Source organism: Ovis canadensis, chromosome 1 (genome assembly GCF_042477335.2).
Source record: "Ovis canadensis isolate MfBH-ARS-UI-01 breed Bighorn chromosome 1, ARS-UI_OviCan_v2, whole genome shotgun sequence".
Classification (NCBI taxonomy): domain Eukaryota; kingdom Metazoa; phylum Chordata; class Mammalia; order Artiodactyla; family Bovidae; genus Ovis; species Ovis canadensis.
This window is the reverse complement of record NC_091245.1, coordinates 8,006,140-8,031,052: the sequence shown is the minus strand read 5'-3', so window position 1 is coordinate 8,031,052 and position 24,913 is coordinate 8,006,140. Positions and strand designations below refer to the sequence as shown.

The 24,913-nt window shown below is 43.5% G+C and overlaps 1 protein-coding gene and 2 pseudogenes across 4 annotated transcripts in view; all 3 read left to right on the top strand.

Annotated features, from left to right (window-relative positions):
- Positions 1-24,913, top strand: part of LOC138437624 (UDP-glucuronosyltransferase 1A1-like) — a 131,814-nt gene that overhangs the window by 61,354 nt on the left and 45,547 nt on the right. Inside the window, exon 1 of one of the 4 annotated variants that reach the window (XM_069585263.1) lies at positions 1,685-2,587. The exons of the other annotated variants lie outside the window; for them this stretch is intronic. Within the exon in view, the coding sequence (XP_069441364.1) occupies positions 1,724-2,587 (864 nt within the window). The 5' untranslated portion in view covers positions 1,685-1,723. Of the gene's footprint in view, positions 1-1,684; positions 2,588-24,913 lie in introns of those variants that run through there. 4 annotated transcript variants of the gene reach the window in all.
- LOC138437670 (UDP-glucuronosyltransferase 1A3 pseudogene) lies at positions 5,289-9,351 on the top strand (annotated as a pseudogene).
- LOC138428390 (UDP-glucuronosyltransferase 1A3 pseudogene) lies at positions 20,101-21,426 on the top strand (annotated as a pseudogene).

Sequence of the window (24,913 nt, the reverse complement as noted above, 5' to 3'; positions counted from 1 at the left end):
AGCATCAGTCCTTCCAGTGAATATCCAGGACTGATTTCCTTTAGGATTGACTGGTTGGATCTCCTTGCAGTCCAAGGGACTCTCAAGAGTCTTCTCCAACACCACAGTTCAAAAGCATCAATTCAGGAAACCAGAATTGAAAGAGACACATGTACCCCAATGTTCATCGCAGCACTGTTTATAATAGCCAGGACATGGAAACAACCTAGATGTCCATCAGCAGATGAATGGATAAGAAAGCTGTGGTACATATACACAATGGAGTATTACTCAGCCATTAAAAAGAATACATTTGAATCAGTTCTGTTGAGATGGATGAAACTGGAGCCGATTATCCAGAGTGAAGTAAGCCAGAAAGAAAAACACCAATACAGTATACTAACACATATATATGGAATTTAGAAAGATGGCAATGATGACCCTGTATGCAAGACAGCCAAAAAGACACAGATGTGTATAGCGGACTTTTGGACTCAGAGGGAGAGGGAGAGGGTGGGATGATTTGGGAGAATGGCATTGAAACAGGTATACTATCATGTAAGAATCGAATCACCAGTCTATGTCCGATGCAGGATACAGCATGCTTGGTGCTGGTGCACGGGGATGACCCAGAGGGATGTTGTGGGGAGGGAGGTGGGAGGGGGGTTCATGTTTAGGATATAAAGGGATGGTGTGTCCACCCACACACACACAAAAAATAAATAAACTGTAGTGTTGTGGGAAAAAAAAGCATCAATTCTTGGGTGGACTTACACGGCATAGCTTAGTTTTCATTGAGTTAGACAAGGCTGTGGTCCATGTGATTAGATTGGAGATAATCTCGAGAGGAGATTCTCCATGTCCCCCACCTCCAAGGTAAGGAGCAGCGGCTGGACTTTGCTGGAGCAGCCATGAAGAGACACCCCATGTCCAAGTTAAGAGATACCCCAATAAGATGGTAGGCACTGAGAGAGGGCATCAGCGGGCAGACAGACTGAAACCACAATCACAGAAACTAACCAATCTAATCACTGACACTTTAGATAACAGCAATTCTAATTCCATGAAGTGCAAATAAAATTAACCAACTCTTTAGCTCTCTTCCTCAAGGATCCCTCCAGATATTTGGATGTTTGACAGCTGTCCCAATAGACTTTTCCCTGAACATTGCAAGAGGTGTCTCAGTGTTGAACAGGAAAAAATGGACAGCGAGCGTCCCCTATTCGCTAAGAGAAAGCTGTCATAGCAATGTCATGTATTAATATCTCCCTGGAGGTGTTCTGAGTTCACCCATGAATAGGGAGAAAGAGTTTAAAGAGTTCTCAGATAAGGTCACATTCAGCAGAGGTTCTGGGTGGTGGCTGGGGCAGAGGTGACTCCTCAGCATTCAGTCCAGCCCCAGAGAACACGGTTAGCAGAGAAATAGGAGGTGATCAGGGGAATGCGCAGGCACAGCCTTTCTTTGGGTCTGGATGAAGAACAAGAGAGTGAACTAGAATGCTCCCCAGAGGAAGCAGCAGGTCAGAGGAGTTTTTCCAAGATAAGGGGGAGTGATCTTTCTTTGGGTGAAACCAGAGGTGATGAAACATGGGCATAGATTTATCTTGTAATGATTAATGTTCAGAGGGCTCAGCGCTTCCAATGACATGCTATTTTGCTCAGGTGACTTAATCATAAGGTAAACGAAACAAATATAGGAGGCAAAGCCTGATCAGAAAGTCAGTTTCTTCTGGTTTATGTGGAGATGGCCCCGGGACTGCAGCTTTGGCGGCAGGTGCTGGCTGGACTCCTGCTCTGTGTGTGCGTCGGGCAATGGGCCGAGGCTGGGAAGGTGCTGGTGGTCCCCATGGAGGGCAGCCACTGGCTCAGCATCCGGGAGGCCGTGCAGGAGCTTCATGCCAGAGGTCACCAGGCAGTGGTCCTGTCTCCGGAGGTCAATGTTCACATCAAGGCAGAGGACTTTTTCACCATGAAAACCTATGCCATTCCGTACGCCCAGGATGATTTTAATTACTTCCTGATGGGCAGTTTTAATATGTTTTTTGAAAGAGTGCATTTTCTAACACTGTTTTGGAAAACTATGACAGCTACGAAAAATCTGTCTTTGGCTTTTGAAAGGTCTTGTGAGGCACTGTTGTACAACAAGGACCTGATTAGAGACCTGAATGCCAGTTCCTTTGATGTGGTTTTAACGGACCCTGTTTACCCCTGCGGGGCAGTGCTGGCTAAGTACCTGTCCATTCCTGCTGTGTTTTTCTTGCGTTTCCTTCCCTGTGACTTAGATGTTGAGGGCACAGCATGCCCAAACCCTTTCTCTTATGTTCCTAAGTTGTTAACAAGGAATTCAGACCACATGACATTCTTCCAGAGGGTCAAGAACATGCTCTACCCTCTGAGCCTGAAGTACCTTTGCCATTTTTCTTTCACTCCTTATGCACGTATGGCTTCTGAGCTGCTTCAGAGAGACGTGTCGCTGGGGGAGATTTTTGGCTCTGCATCTGTGTGGCTGTTCAGAGGAGACTTTGTGATGGACTACCCGCGGCCGATCATGCCCAACATGGTGTTCATTGGGGGTTTCAACTGTGGCAACAGGAAACCGTTATCTCAGGTCTGTATTGCTGCTTTTGTTCAATCAGTGTTCCAAGTGGAACACATTATTTTCAACGAAAAAATTAAAGAAAATTGTATGCCATGCTTCACATCTTATGGGATCCTAGTTCACCCACCAGAGATTTAACCAAGCCCTTGGCAGTAAACGCTTGGAGTCCTAACCACTGGACAACCAGGGAATTCCCAAGTGAAATATATTTTTAGGAAACAACTTACTTCCAACTTCTTTCTTATCTACTGTGTTTCTAAAGAGTCTAACTTTCAAATCCCTTCTAGCAGTCTTTGGTGACATAAGTTGTTAAAATGCCTCCAGTAGTGTAGTAAAAGTTTGTGATGGTCTTTGAGAGGGTTTCCCTATTAGTTCAGCTGGTAAAGAATCCACCTGCAATGCAGGAGACTCCAGTTTGATTCCTGGGTCAGGAAGATCTGATGGAGAAGGGATAAGCTACCCACCCTAGTATTCTGGGGCTTCCCTGGTGGATCAGATGGTAAAGAATCTGCCTGCAATGTGGGAGACCTGGGTTTGATCCTTGGGTTGGGAATACCTTCTGGAGAAGGGAACAGCCACCCACTTCAGTATTCTGGCCTGGAGATGTCCAGGGACAGGCTACAGGCTACAGTCCTGACAGTCCATGGGGTACAAACAGTTGGACATGACCGAGCCAATTTCACTTTCCTTTCACTGTGAGAGGAATGAGCGGCAGAGATTACGTTCAGTAACAGGTTGACAAGAAATGGTGTGATTCAACCATGATTATCCCTTGTAAAGGTACTGTTGTAACTGTTGTGCAACTTTTTCAGCTTAGTAGGAGCACAGAACTGGAGCTATGAATCCATCCATAAGGGATTTTACATTGAGGTGTTCAAATGAAGGCTGAGAGAACTGGTGAAAAATATTTACTGACCTGATAATTCTTAGTGGTTTGTCTTGGAAGGGATTGAAGTGTGATCACGGGAAACCTAACACCCAGAGGAAACAAGTTTCAGAGAGGTCAAATAAATTAAGTGGAAATGAAATAATACTGGACAGAGAAGTTGGGCTCTCTATGATCAGAGAAAGGAATAATAGATCCAGCTTTTCCGAGATGGAGCTGTGCTGACTGAAAGTCTTCTGACCAGGAGTTGGTGTCTGGAGAAAAATGTGGGGGTGTACAGAGCTAGATTGGGCTTTTTAGTGGCTCAGCTGGTAAAGAACCCACCTGCAATGTGGGAGACCTGGGTTTGATCCCAAGGTTGGGAAGATCCCTGGGAGAAGGGAAAGGCTACCCACTCCAGTTTTCTGGCCTGGGGAATTCCATGGACTGAGAAAAGAAGAGAAGCTAAAGGAAAAGGAGAAAAGGAAAGATATATCCATCTGAATGCAGAGTTTCAAAGAATAGCAAGGAGAGATAAGAAAGCCTTCCACAGTGATCAGTGCAAAGAAATAGAGGAAAAGAATAGAATGGGAAAGACTAAAGATCTCTTCAAGAAAATTAGAGATACCAAGGGAACATTTCATGCAAAGATGGGCTCAATAAAGGACAGAAACGGTATGGACCTAACAGAAGAAGAAGATATTAAGAAAAGGTGGCAAGACTACACAGAAGAACTATACAAAAAAAGATCTTAATCACCCAGATAACCACGATGGTATGATCACTCACCTAGAGCCAGACATTCTGGAATGTGAAGTCAAGTGGGCCTTAGGAAGCATCACTACGAACAAAGCTAGTGGAAGCGATGGAATTCCAGTTGAGCTATTTCAAACCCTGAAAGATGATGCTGTGAAACTGCTGCATTCAATATGACAACAAATTTGGAAAACTCAGCCGTGGCCACAGGACTGGAAAAGGTCAGTTTTCATTCCAATTCCAAAGAAAGGCAATGCCAAAGAATGCTCAAACTAACGCACAATCGCACTCATCTCACACGCTAGCAAAGTAATGTTTAAAATTCTCCAAGCCAGGCTTCAACATTACGTGAACCGTGAACTTCCAGATGTTCAAGCTGGTTTTAGAAAAGGCAGAGGAACCAGAGATCAAATTGCCAACATCTGCTGGATCATTGAAAAAGCAAGAGAGTTCCAGAAAAACATCTATTTCTGCTTTATTGACTATGCCAAAGACTTTGATTGTGTGAATCACAATAAACCATGGAAAACTCTTCAAGAGATGGGAATACCAGACCACCTGACCTGCCTCTTGAGAAATCTGTATGCAGGTCAAAAAGCAACAGTTAGGACTGAACATGGAACAACAGACTGGTTCCAAATCGGGAAAGGAGTACGTCAAGGCTGTATATTGTCACCCTGCTCATTTAACTTAGGTGCAGAGTACATCATGAGAAATGCTGGGCTGGATGAAGCACAAGCTAGAATCAAGATTGCCGGGAGAAATATCAAGAACCTAAGATATGCAGATGACACCACCCTTATGATAGAAAAAAAAGAGGAACTGAAGAGCCTCTTGATGAAAATGAAAGAAGAGAGTGAAAAAGTTGGCTCAAAGCTCAACATTCAGAAAACTAAGATCATGGCATCTAGCCCCATCACTTCATGGCAAATGGATGGGGAAACAGTGGAAACAGTGAGAAACTTTATTTTGGGGGGCTCCAAAATCACTGCAGATGGTGACTGCAGCCATGAAATTAAAAGACGCTTACTTCTTGGAAGAAAAGCTATGATCAACCTAGACAGCATATTAAAAAGCAGAGACATTACTTTGTCAACAAAGGTCTGTCTAGTCAAAGCTATGGTATTTGGAGTAGTCATGTATGGATGAGAGAGTTGTACCATAAAGAAAGTTGAGCACTGACGAATTGATGCTTCTCAACTGTGGTGTTGGAGAAGACGCTTGAGAGTCCCTTGGACAGCTAGGAGATCCAACTAGTCAATCCTAAAGAAAATCAGTCCTGAATATTCATTGGAAGGACTGATGCTGAATCTGAAACTCCAATACTTTGGCTACCTGATGCGAAGAGCTGACTCATTTGAAAAGACCCTGATGCTGGGAAAGACTGAAGGCACGAGAAGGTGATGACAGAGAATGAGATGGTTGGATGGCACCACCAACTCAATGGACATGGGTTTGGGTGGACTCCAGGAGTTGGTAATGGACAGGGAGGCCTGGTGTCCTGTGGTTCATGGGGTCGCAAAGAGTTGGACACGACTGAGTGACTGAACTGATCTGAACTGATATATGCACAAGAGGGTGCTCAGTGAGAGAGAGCACTGGGCAGCGCAGGGAGCCCGCCCTTATCATCCCCAGGGTGGACAGGATACGGAGATGTCCACGTGGGCATCAGTCTCTGTAGCAGGGCTACCTCATGGGCCCAAGATACAATCTGTTGCACAGGCCCCACCTGAGAAGGCTCCCACAAATTCAGGAGCCCCTCAGTTCTGAAGAATCTGTCCTTATTAGGACTTAGGTCTGTAAATGACCTCGGAGAAAAATCTGAACGCAGAGTATACGGTGTACCAGGGGCCCAGATTCATGTACACTCCAGTTCCTAAGCAGAGTAGTGGAAGATCGGCACCATCCGCATCATAAGAGAAATCCAGAGAGCCTTCTTTGAGGCCAGGAGAGTGCTCGCTCCTGTCCTAGGGTGAGCTGACATTTGGGGCTGGCCCTCTCTGACCCCAGTGTGTCATTGCTAAGGGTTATTGTCATTGCTAAGCCCACTGATACTTTAGATTACAGTCGCTCTTATTCCATGAAGTAGATACAGAATTGGCCGACAGCCATTCTACTGCAGATGTTTCTATATGTGACATCTGCTCCAATCAAAAGACTCTCCCCCGAACATTGCAGTAGGTGTCCCAGGGTGGACCAGGAGGAAAATTGACAGCCAGTGTCCCCTCCCTACTGAGAGAAAGCTGTCTTAGGAATATCATGTATTTCCCTGGATGTGCTCCAAATTCACCAGTGAATTGGGGTAAAAGAGTTTAAAGAGTTCTCAGATAAGGTCAAAATCAGCAGAGGATCTGGGTGGGGGTTGGGGCGCAGGTAACTGCTTAGAGTTCAGTCCAGCCCAACAGAACTTGATTAGCAGAGAGGTCGGAGGTGACCAAGGGATCCTGCTGACACAGCCTTGCTCTGGGTCTTGGATGAAGAGCCAGCGAGTGAACTAGAATGCCCCCCAGAGCAAGCAGCAGAGTCATCGGAGTTTTTCCAAGATAAGGTGGAGGGATCTTTCCCACAAGGTGTAACCAGAGGTGATGGAAAAAGGCATAGACTTACCTTATAATGATTAATGTATAGAGGGCACACTGCCTTCCAATGACATGCAATTTGCTTAAGTGACTTGATGATAAAATAAAGATAAGGGGACAAATATAGGCAGCACAGCTCTACCAGAGACTCAGTAGCTTCTGGTTTGTGTGGAGATGGCCCTGGGACTGCAGCTTCGGCGGCAGGTGCTGGCTGGACTCCTGCTCTGTGTGTGCGTCGGGCGATGGGCCGAGGCTGGGAAGGTGCTGGTGGTCCCCATGGAGGGCAGCCACTGGCTCAGCATGCGGGAGGCCGTGCAGGAGCTCCACGCCAGAGGTCATCAAGCAGTGGTCGTTGCTCCGGAGGTCAATGTGCGCGTCAAGGCAGAGGACTTTTTCATCAAGAAAACCTACGCCATTCCTTACACCCAGGACGATTTTAATTACTTCCTGATGGGCCGATTTAATCTGTTTTTTGAAAGAGTGAATTTTCTAACACTGTTTTGGAAAACTGCTGAAGCTACAAAAAATGCATCTGTGGTCTTTGCAAGGTCTTGTGAGGCACTGTTGCATAACAAGGACCTGATCAGAGACCTGAATGCCAGTTCCTTCGATGTGGTTTTAACGGACCCTGTTTACCCCTGCGGGGCAGTGCTGGCTAAGTACCTGTCCATTCCTGCTGTGTTTTTCTTGCGTTTCCTTCCCTGTGACTTAGATACTGAGGGCACAGCGTGCCCAAACCCTTTCTCTTATGTTCCTACATTGTTAACAAGCAATTCAGACCACATGACATTCTTCCAGAGGGTCAAGAACATGCTCTACCCTCTGGCCCTGAAGTACCTTTGCCATTTTTCTTTCACTCCTTATGCACATATGGCCTCTGAGCTGCTTCAGAGAGACGTGTCGCTGGGGGAGATTTTTGGCTCTGCATCTGTGTGGCTGTTCAGAGGAGACTTTGTGATGGACTACCCGCGGCCGATCATGCCCAACATGGTGTTCATTGGGGGCATCAACTGTGCCAACAGGAAACCATTATCTCAGGTGTGTACTGCTGCCTTTATTCAATCAGTGTTTCAAGTGGAACATATTATTTTTAATGAAAGAAATTAAGAAAAATGTTTATGCCTTGCCACGCATCTTGTGGGATTCTAGTTCACCCGCCAGGGATTGAACTCAAGCCCTTGGCAGTGAATGCTTGGAATCCAAACCACTGGGCCACCAGAGAATTCCCTAGTGAAATATATTTTTTTAAAACGACTTACTTCCAGGTTCTTTCTTATCTACTGATCTTTCTAAAGATTTCTAACTTTCAAGCTCCTTCTAGCAATCTTTGGTGAGAGAAGTTGTTAAAGTATGTCCAGTAGTGTAGTAAAAGTTTATAATAGTCTTTGAGAGGAATGAGAGGCAGAGGTAATGGCAATAATAGGTTGATAAGAAATGGTGTGGCTCAACCATGATTGTCCTTTGTAAAGGTACTGTTATAACTGTGTGAAATTTTATCCAGAGGAGTAGAAGCAGAGAACTTGAGCTGTGAATCCACCCATCAGGGATTTTTTCATTGAGGTGTTCAACTGAAGGGTGAGAGAACTGGCCACCGGCATTTATTGACTGATAATCCTTAGCAGTTTTGTCTTGGAAGAGATTGAGGTGTGATCACAGGGGACCTGACACCCAAAGGAAACAGAAGTTTCAGAGAGGTCAGATAAAGTAAGTGGAAGTGGGACAATGCTGGATAGAGAATTTGGGCTCTCTGCGGTCGGAGAAAGGAGTGATAGACTCAGCTTTTCAGAGATGGAGCTGTGCCGACCGGAAGTCTTCTGACTAGGTGTTGGTGTCTGGAGAAAAATGTGGTGTCATATAGTGTCGGATTGCATGTCATGTAGATCTTCAAATGGGACACTGGGGTCCTCCAAGGCTAGTGGTGGGGGTGGAGGGGAGGTAAAGCTGAGCCTAAGAGCACAGTGATGGTGGCGACTTGATGCTGAGAACTGAGTCTCAAAGAGGAAGCATTCTGACCACATCATCAAACTTACCCCAGCCCAGTCCGCCCGGCCCCAAGCTTCCATTATGGGAATTACTGCTTTCCTCATAGTTTCAGAGTCTTCTTATGCTAACCCTGAATATTTGGGTTTAATTGAAATAAGACTCTTGGGGGCAGTTGCTTCTTAATCCACCGAGTTAATCATGATTTTGCCCATCCATGTCACATGCAGTGAGTTTATATTAACTTTCACGACTTTTGGTCTCAATGTTTTTGTTGTTTTTCATTTTTTGTTGAATCTTTTTATACTAACTGAACTCCATTACAATAATTAGACTGTTGCTATTTTCTATTTCTTCCTGGTTCAGCTTTGGGAGATTGTGCATTTCTAGGAATCTGTCCATGTCTGCTACTTGTTCATTTTTTGGTTTATTGTTGTTCACAATAAGATTTTATGATCCTTTACATTTTTGTGGTGTTGGTTGTGCCTTCTCTGTTTCATTTCTGATTTATCTTGACTGTCTCTCTTTTTCTCCAGATAAATCTGGATGAAGTTTCAGAAAATTGAGGTGTATCAATTTTCTTTATCTTTTCAAAAAAATAGTTCTTCATTTCATTTAGCTTTTATATTTCAGCTCTTGTTTGTATTTTTTTCTGTATACTGTCTTGGATTTCATATATTCTTTTATTTACTTTTGGTATAAGGTTAGGTTATTTATTTGAGATTTCTCTTATTTCTGGATGTACACTTGTACTGCTATAAACCTCCTTCTTAGAACTGCTTTTGTTGTTTCCCACAGATTTTGGATTATTGAGTTTTCATTTTCATTTGTTTCCAAGTATTCTTAATTTCCTTTTTGATTTCTTCAGTGACTCATTGGTTGTTTGTTGTACACTGGTTAGCCTCCATGTGTTTGTGTTTTTGCAGTTTTTTTCTTTGTAGTTGAATTTTGGTTTCATAACATCATGGTTGGAAAATGTGCTTGATATGATCTCAGTCTTCTTAAATTTGCTGCGACTTGTTTTGTGGCCTTACATGTGATCTATCCTGGCGGACGTTCCATGTTCCCTTGAAAAGAATGTGTATACTGCTGCTTTTGGATGGAATGGTCTATGTATATCGATTAAATCTAAGTGATCTGAAGTGTTGTTTAAGGCCAGTGTTCCTTTACTTATTTTCTATCTGAATGATGTGTCTATTCAGAGAAGGCAATGGCACCCCACTCCAGTACTCTTGCCTGGAAAATCCCATGGATGGAGGAGCCTGGTGGGCTGCAGTCCATGGGGTCACGAAGAGTCGGACACGACTGAGCAACTTCACTTTCACTTTTCACTTTCTTTTTGTTTTTTAATTTTTATTTTTACTTTATTTTACTTTACAATACTGTATTGGTTTTGCCATACATTGACATGAATCCACCACGGGTGTACATGCGATCCCAAACATGAACCCCCCTCCCACCTCCCTCCCCACAACATCCCTCTGTGTCATCCCCGTGCACCAGCACCAAGCATGCTGTATCCTGCATCAGACATAGACTGGTGATTTGATTCTTACATGATAGTATACATATTTCAATGCCATTCTCCCAAATCATCCCACCCTCTCCCTCTCCCTCTGAGTCCAAAAGTCCGCTATACACATCTGTGTCTTTTTTGTTGTCTTGCATACAGGGTCATCATTGCCATCTTTCTAAATTCCATATATATGTGTTAGTATACTGTATTGGTGTTTTTCTTTCTGGCTTACTTCACTCTGGATAGTCGGCTCCAGTTTCATCCATCTCAAAAGAACAGATTCAAATGTATTCTTTTTAACAGTTGAGTAATACTCCATTGTGTATAGGTACCACAGCTTTTTTATCCATTCATCTGCTGATGGACATCTAGGTTGTTTCCATGTCCTGGCTATTATAAACAGTGCTGCGATGAACATTGGGGTACATGTGTCTCTTTCAATTCTGGTTTCCGCGGTGTGTATGCCCAGCAGTGGGATTGCTGGGTCATATGGCAGTTCTATTTGCAATTTTTAAAGGAATCTCCACACTGTTTTCCATAGTGGTTGTACTAGTTTGCATTCCCACCAACAGTGTAGGAGGGTTCCCTTTTCTCCACACCCTCTCCAGCATTTATTGCTTGCAGATTTTTGGATCGCAGCCATTCTGACTGGTGTGAAGTGGTACCTCATTGTGGTTTTGATTTGCATTTCTCTAATAATAAGTGATGTTGAGCATCTTCTCATGTGTTTGTTAGCCATCCGTATGTCTTCTTTGGAGAAATGTCTATTTAGTTCTTTGGCCCATTTTTTGATTTGGTCGTTTATTTTTCTGGAGTTGAGCTGCATAAGTTGCTTGTATATTTTTGAGATTAGTTGTTTGTCAGTTGCTTCATTTGCTATTATTTTCTCCCATTCAGAAGGCTGTCTTTTCACCTTGCTTATATTTTCTTCTGTTGTGCAGAAGCTTTTAATTTTAATTAGATCCCATTTGTTTATTTTTGCTTTTATTTCCAGAATTCTGGGAGGTGGATCATAGAGGATCCTGCTGTGATTTATGTTGGAGAGTGTTTTGCCTATGTTCTCCTCTAGGAGCTTTAAATGGCAACCCACTCCAGTATTCTTGCCTGGAGAATCCCAGGGACGGGGGAGCCTGGTGGGCTGCTGTCTATGGGGTTGCACAGAGTCAGACACGACTGAAGCAACTTAGCAGCAGCAGCAGATGTGTCTATTAATGTATGTGGAATTTTAAAGTACACTAATATGGTTGTTTGCTGTCAACTTCTCTTTCTATGTCTGTTAATACTTGCATTTTGTATTCAGGTGCTCCTATGTTGTGGCCATATCTGTCTATATATATATATCTAATGGTGACCCACTGGTTGCTGGGTCCCGGAGTGTCTTGCTATAGGCCTGGGGGCTGGACCTGGTATCAGCATGCTGGAGGGTGGACTGTGGCCCAGAGTTTCCTAGTAGGTGATTCCACACCCTGGGCCCCCTGGAGGACAGGGCCAGGTCCTGGGACTTCTGGTGATGAGTCCATGTCCCAGGTAGCTGGGATCTCAGCAAGTCTTAAGACAGTTATCCTGTTAGTGAACCAGTTTGTATCTCCACTCAACTCTCTCCTATACTTGAGGCAACATAGTACTGGTGTTGACAGGCTGATGGGTGAGGCTGGGTCCTAAGGCTAATATGCCATAGATATGATTCAAAAGTGGCACTTGCCAGTGCAGTGTTCTGGGGTAAAATGTAGCTCCCCAAAAAGGCTACGGTCAGTATCTATATCCCCAGGATGATCTCTATTTGCCTTCTGCCTCTCTGCAATGCTCTTCTAAATCAGCAGGTGGGTCTGATCCAGGCTCCCTTCAGAATATTGTTTATTCCCTGGGTCCTAGAGTGTGTGAGATTCTGTGTGCGCCCTTTGAAAGTGGAGTCTCTATATCCTATAGTTCCTTGGCTTTCCTGAAAGTAAAAGTAAGCCCCACTGGCCTTCCACGCCCAGTGTTCTGGGAGCTCTTCTTCCTGGTTCTGGACCCCAAGCTGGGAGGCTCAGAGTGGGTTCATAGGCTTCACTCCTTAGGAGAGCCTCAGCAATTATAATTATCCTCTATATGTGGATCATATGCCCAGGTGTATTGGTCTTGATTATACTGTGCCTCCTCCACTCCCACACATCATGTTGTGGTTTCTTATTTATATATTTTGCTGTGGAAGACCTTTTCTGCTAGCCTTCAGGTCTTTCTTATCAAAATTTGCTCTATTAATTGTAATATTGGTGTGTCTATGGGAGGAAGTGAGTTCAAGGTCATCCCAGTCTGACATCTTAGACTCATTCTCCAAATAAAATTATTAATGAGGGATTTTACATTAAAAAAATCATAGTAACCCCTCAAAATTAATGTCTTTTATACATACAGTACATATCACTTTGGACTATCCACATTTCAAGTGCTCAATAGTCAAGTGCAGTTAGTGGCTACTATGTCAGACAGCCTATGATCAACATTTGTAAATGTTCCATCCCTGGGAGGGAAGATGCTTTGGAGGAGGCCACAGAAACTCACCCCAGTATTCTTGCCTGAAGAATCCCATGGACAGAGAAGCCTGGCAGGCTACAGTCTATGGGGTTGCAAAGAGTCAGACACAAGTGAAGCGACTTAGCGTGTGCACACATGCACACACACACACACACACAGACACACACAGATGTTTCATAGATAAGCCCAAAGATGTACATTTTCAATTTTTTTATTAAAGAAAGCTCAATGTACCCAATTTTGAAAATGATGTCTTAAAATATATCTTCATTTAACTGAATTTTGCTCAGTTTGCTTTTGGAATTTTTAATAGTTTTTCCTTTAAACATATAGCTGCTAGATTGTTGCACAGAGGTTTTTGACTGCTGTGTTTTCCTCATAAAATTTGCTTTTTAACAATGTTAAATTGTGATAAAATACCTCTAACATAAGATTTGCCATGTTAACCATTTCCAGGTGTACAGTTTAGTAGTATTAATTACAGTCATATTGTTGTGCAACCAGTCTCCAGAACTCTTCATCTTGAAAAGCTGGAACTGTATACCCCTTAAACAACATCTCTGCAGTTTCCCCCACTCCATAGTCCATAGTCCACCATTTTACTTCCTGTCCCTATAAATTTGACTACTCTAGGTACCTCATATTAGTGGAGTCATACAATATTTTCATTTTTGATGCTGACATATTTCCGTTAGTATCTTGTCCTCTAGGTTCAATCATGCTACCATATATGTTGTCAGAAGTTCCTTCCTTTTTAAGGCCAAATAATATTCCATTGTATAGCTAGACCAAATTTGTCATCTGTTTATCTGCCAATGAAATGGGTTGCTTTCCCTTCTATAGTTGTGCATAATGCTGCTATGAATATGGATGTACAAGTACATCCTTTTTGAGACTTTTTTCAATTTTTTTTTCTGTGTATACCTAGAAGTGGAATGGATGGATCACCTGGTATTTCTGTTTTTAATTTTTTGAGGAGCTGCCACACTATTTCCACAGTGGCTACACCTTTTACATTCCCATCACCATTACACAGATGGGATGTACATTACATTGCACATGACACATTGTATGTTACACTTGTACATTACACTGACGTACAAGTCCTACACCATTTACATTCCCATCACCATAACTTTCCCAGTACATGAGGGTTACAATTTTTCCACATTTTCTTCAAGACCTGTTTTCTGTTTTTTTTTTTTTTTTAATGATCTGTTTCCTAATGGTGTAAGGTGATATCTGATTTCCTTAATGATTAATGATATTGAGCATCTTTTCATTGCTCATTAGTTATTTGCACATATTCTCTCCAGAAATGTCTAAGTCCTTTGTCCATTTTTGAATCAAGTCTGTTTGTTATTGTTGAGTTATAGGGGTTCTCTATATATTCAGGATATATTAATCCCTTATCAGATATATGATTTGTAAATATTTTCTTCTATTCTATGGTTTGCCTTTGTACTCTATTGATAATATCTTTTAATACATGCACTTAAAAATTTTCAAAGTCCAATGTGTTATTTTTTTATTAGCTATGATTTGTTGTAATTTTAAAGAAAGCTTCACCAAATACAAGATGGTGAACTTTTGTCATATGTCTTTGTCTAAGAGTTTTATAGTGTTTGGTCTTACATTTATGTCTTTGATCCATTCTGAGTTCAACTATTATATGTCATTTGTAAGTGTCCAAATTCATTGTTTGCATTCAGACATCTAGTTTTCCAGGCACCATTTGTTGAAAAGACCTTCTCTATTGGATATTTTTTGCAATTTGCCAAAAATAACTTACCATATATATGAAGTCTATCTCTTTTAACTTGAAAAATCTGTTCAAACATTGGATGACACATATGTTTGATAGTATTGGTCTGATAGGAACTACTCCTATCAGAAGCCACACATGCTTCTAGGTGAGTTGAAAAAATTTTTTCCTTGTAATATTACAAACTCCAGTGACATTGTACTTGGTCTGTCACTACATGTGTAGCTTAGTTCAGTTCAGTTCAGTCGCTCAGTCGTGTCCGACCCTTTGCAGCCCCATGAATCACAGCACACCAGGCTTCCCTGTCCATCGCTATCTCCCGGAGTTCACTCAGACTCACGCCCATCGAGTCTGTGATGCCATCCAGCCATCTCATCCTCGTTCGTCCCCTTCTCCTCCTGCCCCCAATCCCTCCCAGCATCAGAGTCTTTTCCAATGAGTCAACTCTTCGCATGAGGTGGCCAAAGTACTGGAGTTTCAGCTTTAGCATCATTCCTTCCAAAGAAATCCCAGGGTTGATCTCCTTCAGAATGGACTGGTTGGATCTCCTTGCAGTCCAAGGGACTCTCAAGAGTCTTCTCCAACACCACACTTCAAAAGCATCAATTCTTCGGCACTCAGCCTTCTTCACAGTCCAACTATCACATCCATACATGACCACAGGAAAAACCATAGCCTTGACTAGACGGACCTTAGTCGGCAAAGTAATGTCTCTGCTTTTGAATATACTATCTAGGTTGGTCATAACTTTTCTTCCAAGGAGTAAGCGTCTTTTAATTTCATGGCTGCAGCCACCATCTGCAGTGATTTTGGAGCCCCCCAAAATAAAGTCTGACACTGTTTCCACTGTTTCGCCATCTATTTCCCATGAAGTGATGGGACTGGATGCCATGGGGCAAAATCAAGAGTGTTAGAGTGTTAATCTTCCCGTGCACGATGTTGCATACTTCTTCATTTATTTTATCCTAGTCTAGATTTATATCCCTACCTATAGCAGAGAAAACACCACCACCATTTCCAATCCCCTATGTGAACTGTGTTTCCTTACTTAGCTTATGGTATCTGTGTTAGGGCTTTCCTTGTGGCTTAGCTGGTAAAGAATCCACCTGCAATGCAGGAGACCTGGGTTCGATCCCTGGGTTGGGAAGATCCCCTGGAGAAAGGAAAGGCTAGCCACTCCAGTATTCTGGCCTAGAGAATTCCATGGATTGTATAGTCCATGGGGTTGCAAAGAGTCGGACATGACTGAGCGACTTTCACTCACTCACTCACTCATCCGTGTTAGGTTCAGTGGCAAACACAGGGCAGCTACTACAGTGAGGGGAGCCAGAACATTGATCAGATACTTGCAAACAGGTGTCCACTGCAATCAGAACCAGACGATTAACAGGGGCCAGTGAGTTCTTAGCAGAATGAAGGGGAACAGACTGGGCTATGCTGTTTCTGCTACCAGATAGGGAGCCACTAGATTCTCCGGTGAAAAGAAACTGAACCAGTAGCTTCTCTTGCTAATGACAGTGATAGTAGCTTCAGCAGCAACAAACGTGAAGTCCCACCTTTCCAGCTATCCTCCTTCCTTCTCTCACATGCCTTTCTACCCTGAAGGTAGGACATGAGCAGCCTTGATCCTGCACTCTCAAGAAATGCTTCATGGCTGTTTATAGAAGTTAATGGGGGACAGAAATGATAGGAGTATACAGGGAATAGAGGACTGAAACTGAGCATAGTGTAAAACATACCATTATGTTACTGGGACAGAATGAAGATACAGAAAAAGAGAGCATAGATATTGATGTGGGAGATCCTGGAACCTGGACTCAAGGCCTCCAAAGATGGTTAAGGCAAACATCCCCAGCACAGTGGCAGCCTGTGTGATCCAGGAGGCATATTGGTGTGCATGCATTTTCTCAGTGGTGAAATGTGTTATCAACATGAATCCCAAGTGGGGGAAAACTTTCTTCCAAAAGAAAGTGTCAGCCTGGCAGGTCGTGTGGCTGAGGGCAGGATGTAACTTTGGCAGAAGCCATGGATACAGAAGAGGGTGCTCATTTCAAGGGAGAGCTGGGCAGCCCTGGAAGCCCTACCCCATCATCCCCAGGGTAGATGGGACACGGAGATGTCACATCCTGCTGAGTACACGTGGACATCTGTCTCCGTAGCAGGGCAGGCCTCATTGGCCCAAGACATAAACAGTTCCACAGGCCCCACCTCAAACTGGTCCCGCAAATTCTGGAGCACCTCTGATCTGGGGGAATCTGCCAAATGCAGTTTTAACGGACCCTGTTTATCACTGCAGGGCAGTGCTGGCTAAGTACCTGTCCATTACTGCTGTGTACCTTTTGTGTTACCTTCCCTGTGGCTTAGTTGTTGAGGGCACAGCATGCCCAAACCCTTTCTCATATGTTCCCAGGTTGTTAACAAGGAATTCAGACCACATGACATTCTTCCAAAGAGTCAAGAACATGCTCTACCCTCTGGCCCAGAAGCACATTTGCCATGTTGCTTTCACTCCTTATGCACGTATGGCCTCTGAGCTTCTTCAGAGAGAGGTGTCACTGGGGGAGGTTCTTGCCTCTGGAACCATGTGGCTGTTCAGAGGAGACTTTGTGGTGGACTACCCACGGCCAATCACTTCCAACATGGTGTTCATCGGGGGCATCAACTGTGCCAACAGGAAACCGTTATCTCAGGTGTGTACTGCTGCTTTTGTTCAATCAGTGTTCCCAGTGGAACACATGTTTTTAATTAAAAAAAAAATCTTTGGTCAAGCCACATTGTGTATTGGATCCTAGTTTCCTAACCAAGGATTGAACCCGGGCCCTTGGCAGTGATGGTGTGCAGTCCTGAATACCTGATTGCCAGAGTATTCCCAAGTAGAACATGTTTAAAAACAAACAAACTTATTTCTAGGTGCTTAGTTACGTATTGACCTTTCTCAAGACTTCCAGCTCTCATTCTCCTTCTAACAGTCTTTGGTGAGATAAATTGTTAAAGTACTTCAGTCATGTAGAAAATGCTTGTAATGGTCTTTGAGAGGCCTGAGAGACAGAGGTAAGGGTCCGTAATAGGGTTGACAAGCAATGGTGTGATTCCACCATGGCTGTCCGCTTGCAAAGGTACTGTTGTAACAGTTGTGTGATGCTCTCAATCTGAATAGGAACAGAGAATTTGAACTGTTCATCTGAGTGATTCAGGGAAGTGAGACCATGTCAGAGAGAGAAGTAAGGGTCTCTGATCAGAGAAAGAAGTAACTGCATCCAAGTTTTCGAGATGGAGCTGTGCTGACAAGTCTTCTGACCGGGAGTTGGAGTCTGGAGAAAAATGTGGGGGCATACAGAATTGAATGGCATGTCAGACAGGTCCAGCTTGGGACACTGAGGTCATCAAAGGCTAGTGGTGGGGGCTGGAAGGAGGTAAAACTGAGCCTATGAATGCAGGGAACGCGGGGGCAGTGATGCTGAGAACTGTGTCAAAGATGATGAATTTGACCACATCAACAAACACACATATGTATATGTTCCATAGGTAGACCTTAAGATGTATATTTTCAATTTTTATGTTAAAAAAAGCTCAGTGTGCCTAATTCTGAAAATGATTTCTGAAAATATTTTCCCATTTCACCAGATTTTTCTCAATTTGCATTTGGAATTTTTGTTTTCATTTTCGACACATACCTGCTAGATTGTTGCACACAGGTTTATGACTGCTGTGTTTTCTCCATAAAATTTACTTTTCAACATTGTTTAATTTTGGAAAAGTATCCCTAACATAGGATTTAACGTCTTAACCACTTTAAGTATATAGTTTAATAGAGTGAATTACACTCACACCGTTAAGCAACCAGTCTCCTGAACTCTTCATCTTGAAAAACTGAAGCTATGTACCCCTTAAACAACATCTCCCCATTTTCCTCCATTCCATAGTGTCTAGCTGCCACCATTTTCCTTTCTGTTCTCTGTGAGTTTGACTGCTCTGTGTACCTCGTATTAGTGAAGTCATACAGTTATTATCTTTTTGATATTGCCTTATTTCATTTAGCATCATACCATCTAGGTTCCCAGGTAGCTCAGCTGGTAAAGAATCTGCCTCCAGTGCAGGAGACTTCGGTTCGATTCCTGGGTAGGGAAGATCCCCTGGAGAAGGGATAGGCTACCCACTCCAGCACTCTTGGGCTCCCCTGGTGGCTCAGCTGGTAAAGAATCCACCCGCAATGTGGGAGACCTGGGTTTGATCCCTGGGTTGGGAAGACCCCCTGGAGAAGGGAAAGGCTACCCACTTCAGAATTCTGGCCTGGAGAATTCCATGGACTGTATAGTCCATGGGGTCCCAGAGAGTCAGACACTACTGAGCGACTTTCACTTTCCTTTCCTCTAGGTTCAACAAGGTAGTCAGAATTTCCTTCTTTTTAAAGACTGCATAGTATTCCATTTTACAGATAGAGCACATTTGGCTTGTCTATTCATCTGCCAATGAACATGGGTTGCTTTTACCTTCTGCTGTTGTGAATAATGCTGCTATGAACCTGGTTGTACAAATACTTCTTGAGACCATGCTTTCAATTCTTTTGGGTATATACCCAGAAGAGGAATGGCTGGATTATTTGGTATTTCTATTATTTATTTTTTGAGGGGCTGGATATATTTTCAACAGTGGCTGCACCATTTTACACTCCGACCAACAGTACGCCAGGGTTCCAATTTCTCCACATCCTCTTCAAGACTTGTTTTCTGGGTGTTGGCTTTTATTTTTATGATAGTCATCCTAATGGTGTGAGGTGACTTTTCATTGTAGTTTTTTATATTTCTATTTTATTTTTAATTGGAGAATAATTGCTTTACAATATTGGGTGGTTTCTGCCATACCTCCACAGGAATCAGCCATCTGTTGCTCAGTTGTGACCAAATCTTTGGGACTCCATGGACAGCAGCACACCAGGCTCCCCTGTTCTTCACCACCTGCTGGAGTGTGCTCAAATTCATGTCCATTGAGTCGGTGATGCCATCCAACCATCTCATCCTCTGTCGTCCCCTTCTCCTGCCCTCAATCTTTCCCAGCATCGGGGTCTTTTCCAATGAGTTGGCTTTTCAAGTGGACAAAGTATTGGAGCTTCAGCTTCAGCATTAGTCTTTCCAATGAATATTCAGAACTGATTTCCTCTAGGATTGACTGGTTTGATCTACTTGTAGTACAAGAAACTCTCACGAGGCTTATCCAACACCACTGTTGAAAAGCATCAATTCTCTGGTGCTCAGCCTTCTTTATGGTCCAACTCTCACATCCATATATGACTACTGGAAAAACCATAGCTTTGACTAGATGGACCTTTGTCGACAAATTAATGTGTCTACTTTTTAATATGCTGTCTAGGTTTGTCATAACTTTTCTTCCAAGGAGCAAGCGTCCTTAATTTCCTGGCTGCAGTCACCATCTGCAGTGATTTTGGAACACAAGAAAATAGGGCAGAGGTGACTCCTCAGCGTTCAGTCCAGCCCCAGGGAATGAGGTTAGCAGAGAGGTAGGAGGCAACCAAGGGAATGGGCAGGCACAGTCTTGCTTTGGGTCTTGGATGAACAAGAGAGGGAACTAGAATGTTCTCCAGAGACAGCAACAGAGTCAGAGGAGACTTTCCAAGGTAAGGGGGTGTGATCTTTCCCTGGGTGAAATCAGAGGAGATGAAACACAAGCATAGTCTTATCCTGTAATGATTAATGGTCAGAGGGCACACTGGCTTCCAATGACATGCCATTTTGCTTAAGTGATTTGATGATAAGATAAGATAAGGGAACAAATCTAGGCTGCACAGCCCCACCAGAGACTCAGTAGCTTCTGGTTTGTGTGGAGATGGCCCTGGGACTGCAGCTTCGGTGGCAGGTGCTGGCTGGACTCCTGCTCTGTGTGTGCGTCGGGCGATGGGCCGAGGCTGGGAAGGTGCTGGTGGTCCCCATGGAGGGCAGCCACTGGCTTAGCATGCGGGAGGCCGTTCGGGAGCTCCACACCAGGGGTCACCAAGCAGTGGTCGTTGCTCCGGAGGTGAAATTGCACATCAAGGAAGAGGACTTTTTCACCATAAAAACCTACGCCGTTCCCTACACACAGGACGAATTTGATTCCTTTGTGAAGACTCATGTATGTCTACTTTTTAAAAAAGTACATTTTGTAACAATGTTTCTGGAAACTATAGCATCTTTGAAAACTGTGTCTTTGCTCTTTGCAAGGTCTTGTGAGGCACTGTTGTATAACAAGGACCTGATCAGAGACCTGAATGCCAGTTCCTTTGATGTGGTTTTAACAGACCCTATTTACCCTTGCGGGGCAGTGCTGGCTAAGTACCTGTCCATTCCTGCTGTGTTTTTCTTGCGTTCTGTTCCCTGTGACTTAGATGCTGAAGGCACAGCGTGCCCAAACCCTTTCTCATATGTTCCTCGGTTATTCACAGTGAATCCAGACCACATGACATTCTTCCAAAGGGTCAAGAACATGCTCTACCCTCTGGGCCTGAAGTACATTTGCCTGGTTTCTCTCACTCCTTATGAACGTATGGCCTCTGAGCTTCTTCAGAGAGAGGTGTCGCTGGGGGAGATTCTTGCCTCTGGATCCGTGTGGCTGTTCAGAGGAGACTTTGTGATGGACTACCCGCGGCCGATCATGCCCAACATGGTGTTCATCGGGGGCATCAACTGTGCCAACAGGAAACCGTTATCTCAGGTGTGTACTGCTGCCTTTATTCAATCAGTGCTCCCAGTGGAGCACAATCTTTTCATAAAAAAATTTAAAAAACTTTTTCACCATATTGCAACCCCAGGCTGTTGCAGTGAAATGGTGGGTCCTAATCACCAGACTGACATGGAATTGCCAAGTGGAACATACTTTTAAAAAACAACCTACTTGCATGTGCTTACTTATCTACTGATCTTTCTAAAGATTTCTACCTCTCATTCTCCTTCAAACACTCTGTGGTGAGATAAATTGTTAAACTGCTCCAGGAGGGTAGTGTAAGTTTGTGATGATCTTTGAGAGGATTGAGAGGCAGGGTTGAGGGTCCATATTTGGTCTGAGAAAGAATTGTGTGGGTCAACTATGACTGCCTTTTTGAAAGGCACTGTTGTGATGGTCATGCAGTTTTCTCAATCTAGTAGGAGCCAAGAGCTTGAGCTGTGAATCCATCCATTGCCGGGGTCCAGCCCCGGTGGATCCAGGGAATTCGAAGGGTGGACGGCGTTGGCGTGGAAAGACTTGTTTATTGGTTGATATAAGATTAGATTAAGAAACTATAGAGTCGTAGGAAGATTAAGTGGAGGAAGAGGGCTGAATAGCTTGGTTTACGCGGAAGGCCAATAAAATTCCAGGCAAGGAATTTGCACCATCTACGCGTTGGGCCACCGGCGCCCGCTTGAATATCTAAGGGTGCCTCGCCTTAAGCTCCCTTTCGTGCGAGTCTTAACAGCCAGGGCAAGTAAGTAGACCTGGCGAGCCTCCGCGCCCCAGGTGGAGATTCAGCCTGAAGTTAAAGTAAAGAGCAGAGAGAGGGAAAGGGAGAGAAGAAGAAAGAGAGAGAAAGACATGGGGGGAGTCAGAGTCCCAAGAAACCAGGCCCAGAGACTAGTTCGATAAACTGGTCCGAGAAACTGGTCCCATCCTTTATTGTTCAGAAGGCCTTTTATACTTTTGATAAAATATGGAGATCAATGGGTAACAAAATTATGTAGCATTCGCAGCTCAGACTCTTTCTATACATCATTTTGTATACAAAAGGTCTCAGGTGATTTACATTATCTTCTAGCCAAGAGGCTTGTTAACACTTTTTGGCTCTCTTCCTTAATGAATGTTAATTTTGTTTCCCCTGAAGTGTTTTTCTTTAATCTACATCTCCTTAGAGCACTAAAGTTACATCTCTATAGAACAAAGGTGCAGTGGGTTATAACAAAGAAGGTACTTAACTCAAAGATCTAATGTTGCTAATACAAGGTCTACTACTTGTTTTTCTATATACCAACTATATCTACAAATAAAGGATATGAAAATTTGGCAGCAAGTATTGACTCAACAAATGAAACTTTTAATCAGTCCTATTCTAAAGATTTTGACTCCTCGGAAGCTCCTACATTCCTAGGATGTTTTAAGCTTCCTGTGCCTCCTGCGGTCAGGAGGCCTCAAACAATCACATGCGCAGCTGTACGAGTCCTGCAGGCAGGCTAGAAAGCCATCAGAGGGGTTTTTGGATTGAAACACTCTTTCAAATGCAGAAGACTAAAGCCCTGAATTGACTTTTTCCAGAAAATGTCAGAAGAGTGGAAAAGCAGAGCACAAAAGCCGGCAGATTTTTGTTGGGGTACATGCTTAGGAATTTCCAGAGGGGTCCCTGAAGTCTGAGCACGCCTTGCGTATGTCAGCTTCCTTCCTCATGACCTTGTCACGGGCGGGATTCCTCACACTGGCTCCCGGCAATCCATCATGGGTTTTGCTTGAGGGTGTTCAATAGGAAAAGGAAAGAACTGGCAAACTGCATTTATTGTCCTGATAGTTTATCGTGATTTTGTCTTGGAAAGATCTCAGGTGTGGTCGCTGGAAATCTAAACACTGAAAGGAAGCAGAAGTTTCAGAGAGGTTGAATAAATTAAGTGGAAGTGAGACAATACTGCAGACAGAAGTTGGGCTCTCTCTCATCAGAGAAAGAAATAATTGAGTCCAACTTTTCAGAGATGGAGCTGTGCTGACCAGAAATCTTCTGATCAGGAGTTGGGGTTTAGAGGGGAGGCGGGAGGTACATAGTTAGATGCATGCCAGATGGATCATCAACTTGGGATACTGAGGTCATAAAAGGCTAGTGGTGGGAGCTGGAGAGGAGGAAAAACTGAGCCTATGAACACAGTGGCAGAGGGCACAGTAATGAAGAAAACTGAGTTTCAAAGAGGAAGGGTTTGACCTCATCACCACGCCTACCCCAGCCCAGTCATCACACCTCACATTTCCATGGTGGGAGCTACTGCATTCCTCGTCGTTTCAGAGTCTTCTTATAATAATCCTGAATTGTTGCTATTGTTCCATTGCTAAGTTACCCCATGGACTTCAGCACAGCAGGCTTCCCTGCCCTTCACTATCTCATGGAGTTTGCTAAAATCATGTTCATTGACTTGGTGATGCCATCCAATTATCTTATCTTCTGTTGTCCCCTTCTCCTGCCTTCAATCTTGCCCAGCATCAGTGTCTTTTCCGATGAGTTGGGTGTTCACCTCAGGTGGCTAAACTGTTGGAGCTTCAGCTTCAGCTCAGTCCTTCCATTGAATTTTCAGGATTGATTTTCTTTAGGATCGATTGGTTTGATCTCCATGCAGTCCAATGGACTCTCAAGAGTCTTCTCCAGCACAATCAATTCTTGGTGCTTAGTCTTCTTTATGCTCCAGCACTCACATCCGTACATGACTACTGGAAAAATCATAGCTTGACTCTGTTGAATTTTGTTGACAAAGTAATGTCTCTGCTTTTTAATACTCTGTTTAGGTTTATCATAGCTTTTCTTCCAGGGAACATGTGTCTTTTATTTTTGAAGCTGTAGTCAATGTCCACAATGATTTTGGAACGCAAGAAAATAACACCTGTCACTCTTTCCAATTTTTTGCTATTTATTTGCCATGAAGTGATGGGACTAGATGCCATGATCTTAGTTGTATGAATGTTGAGTTTTAAGCCAGCTTTTTCATTGTGCTCTTTAGCTCTCATCAAGAGGCTCTTTAGTATTCTTTGTTTTCTGCCATCAGAGTGGTATCATCTGCATATCTGAGGTTGTTGATATTGCTCCTGGAAATTGATTCCAGGTTGTGATTCATCCACCCTTTGCATTTTGCATGATGTACTTTCATCTAAGTTAAATAAGCAGGGTGACATTATACTGCCTTGATGTATTCCTTTCCCAGTTTGGAACAGGTCTGTTGTTCCATGTCCAGTGCTAACTGTTGCTTCTTGAGCTGCATACAGGTTTCTTGGGAGGCAGGTAACGTGGTTTAGTATTCTCATCTCTTTTAGAATTTTCCAGTTTGTTGTGATCCAGTCAAAGGCTTGCACATAGTCAGTGAAGCAGAAATAGATGTTTTTCTGGAGTTCTCTTGCTTTCTCTATGATCCAACAGATGTTGGCAATTGGATTTCTTGTTCTTCTACCTTTTCTAAATTCAGCTTGCACATCTGGAGTTTTTGGTTCACATAGTGTTGAAGCCTCAGTTCAGTTCAGTCTCTCAGTCGTGTCTGACTCTTTGCGACCCCATGAACCGCAGCAAGCCAGACCTCCCTGTCTATCACCAACTCCTGGGGTTCACCCAAACTCATGTCCATTGAGTCGGTGATGCCATCCAACCATCTCATCCTCT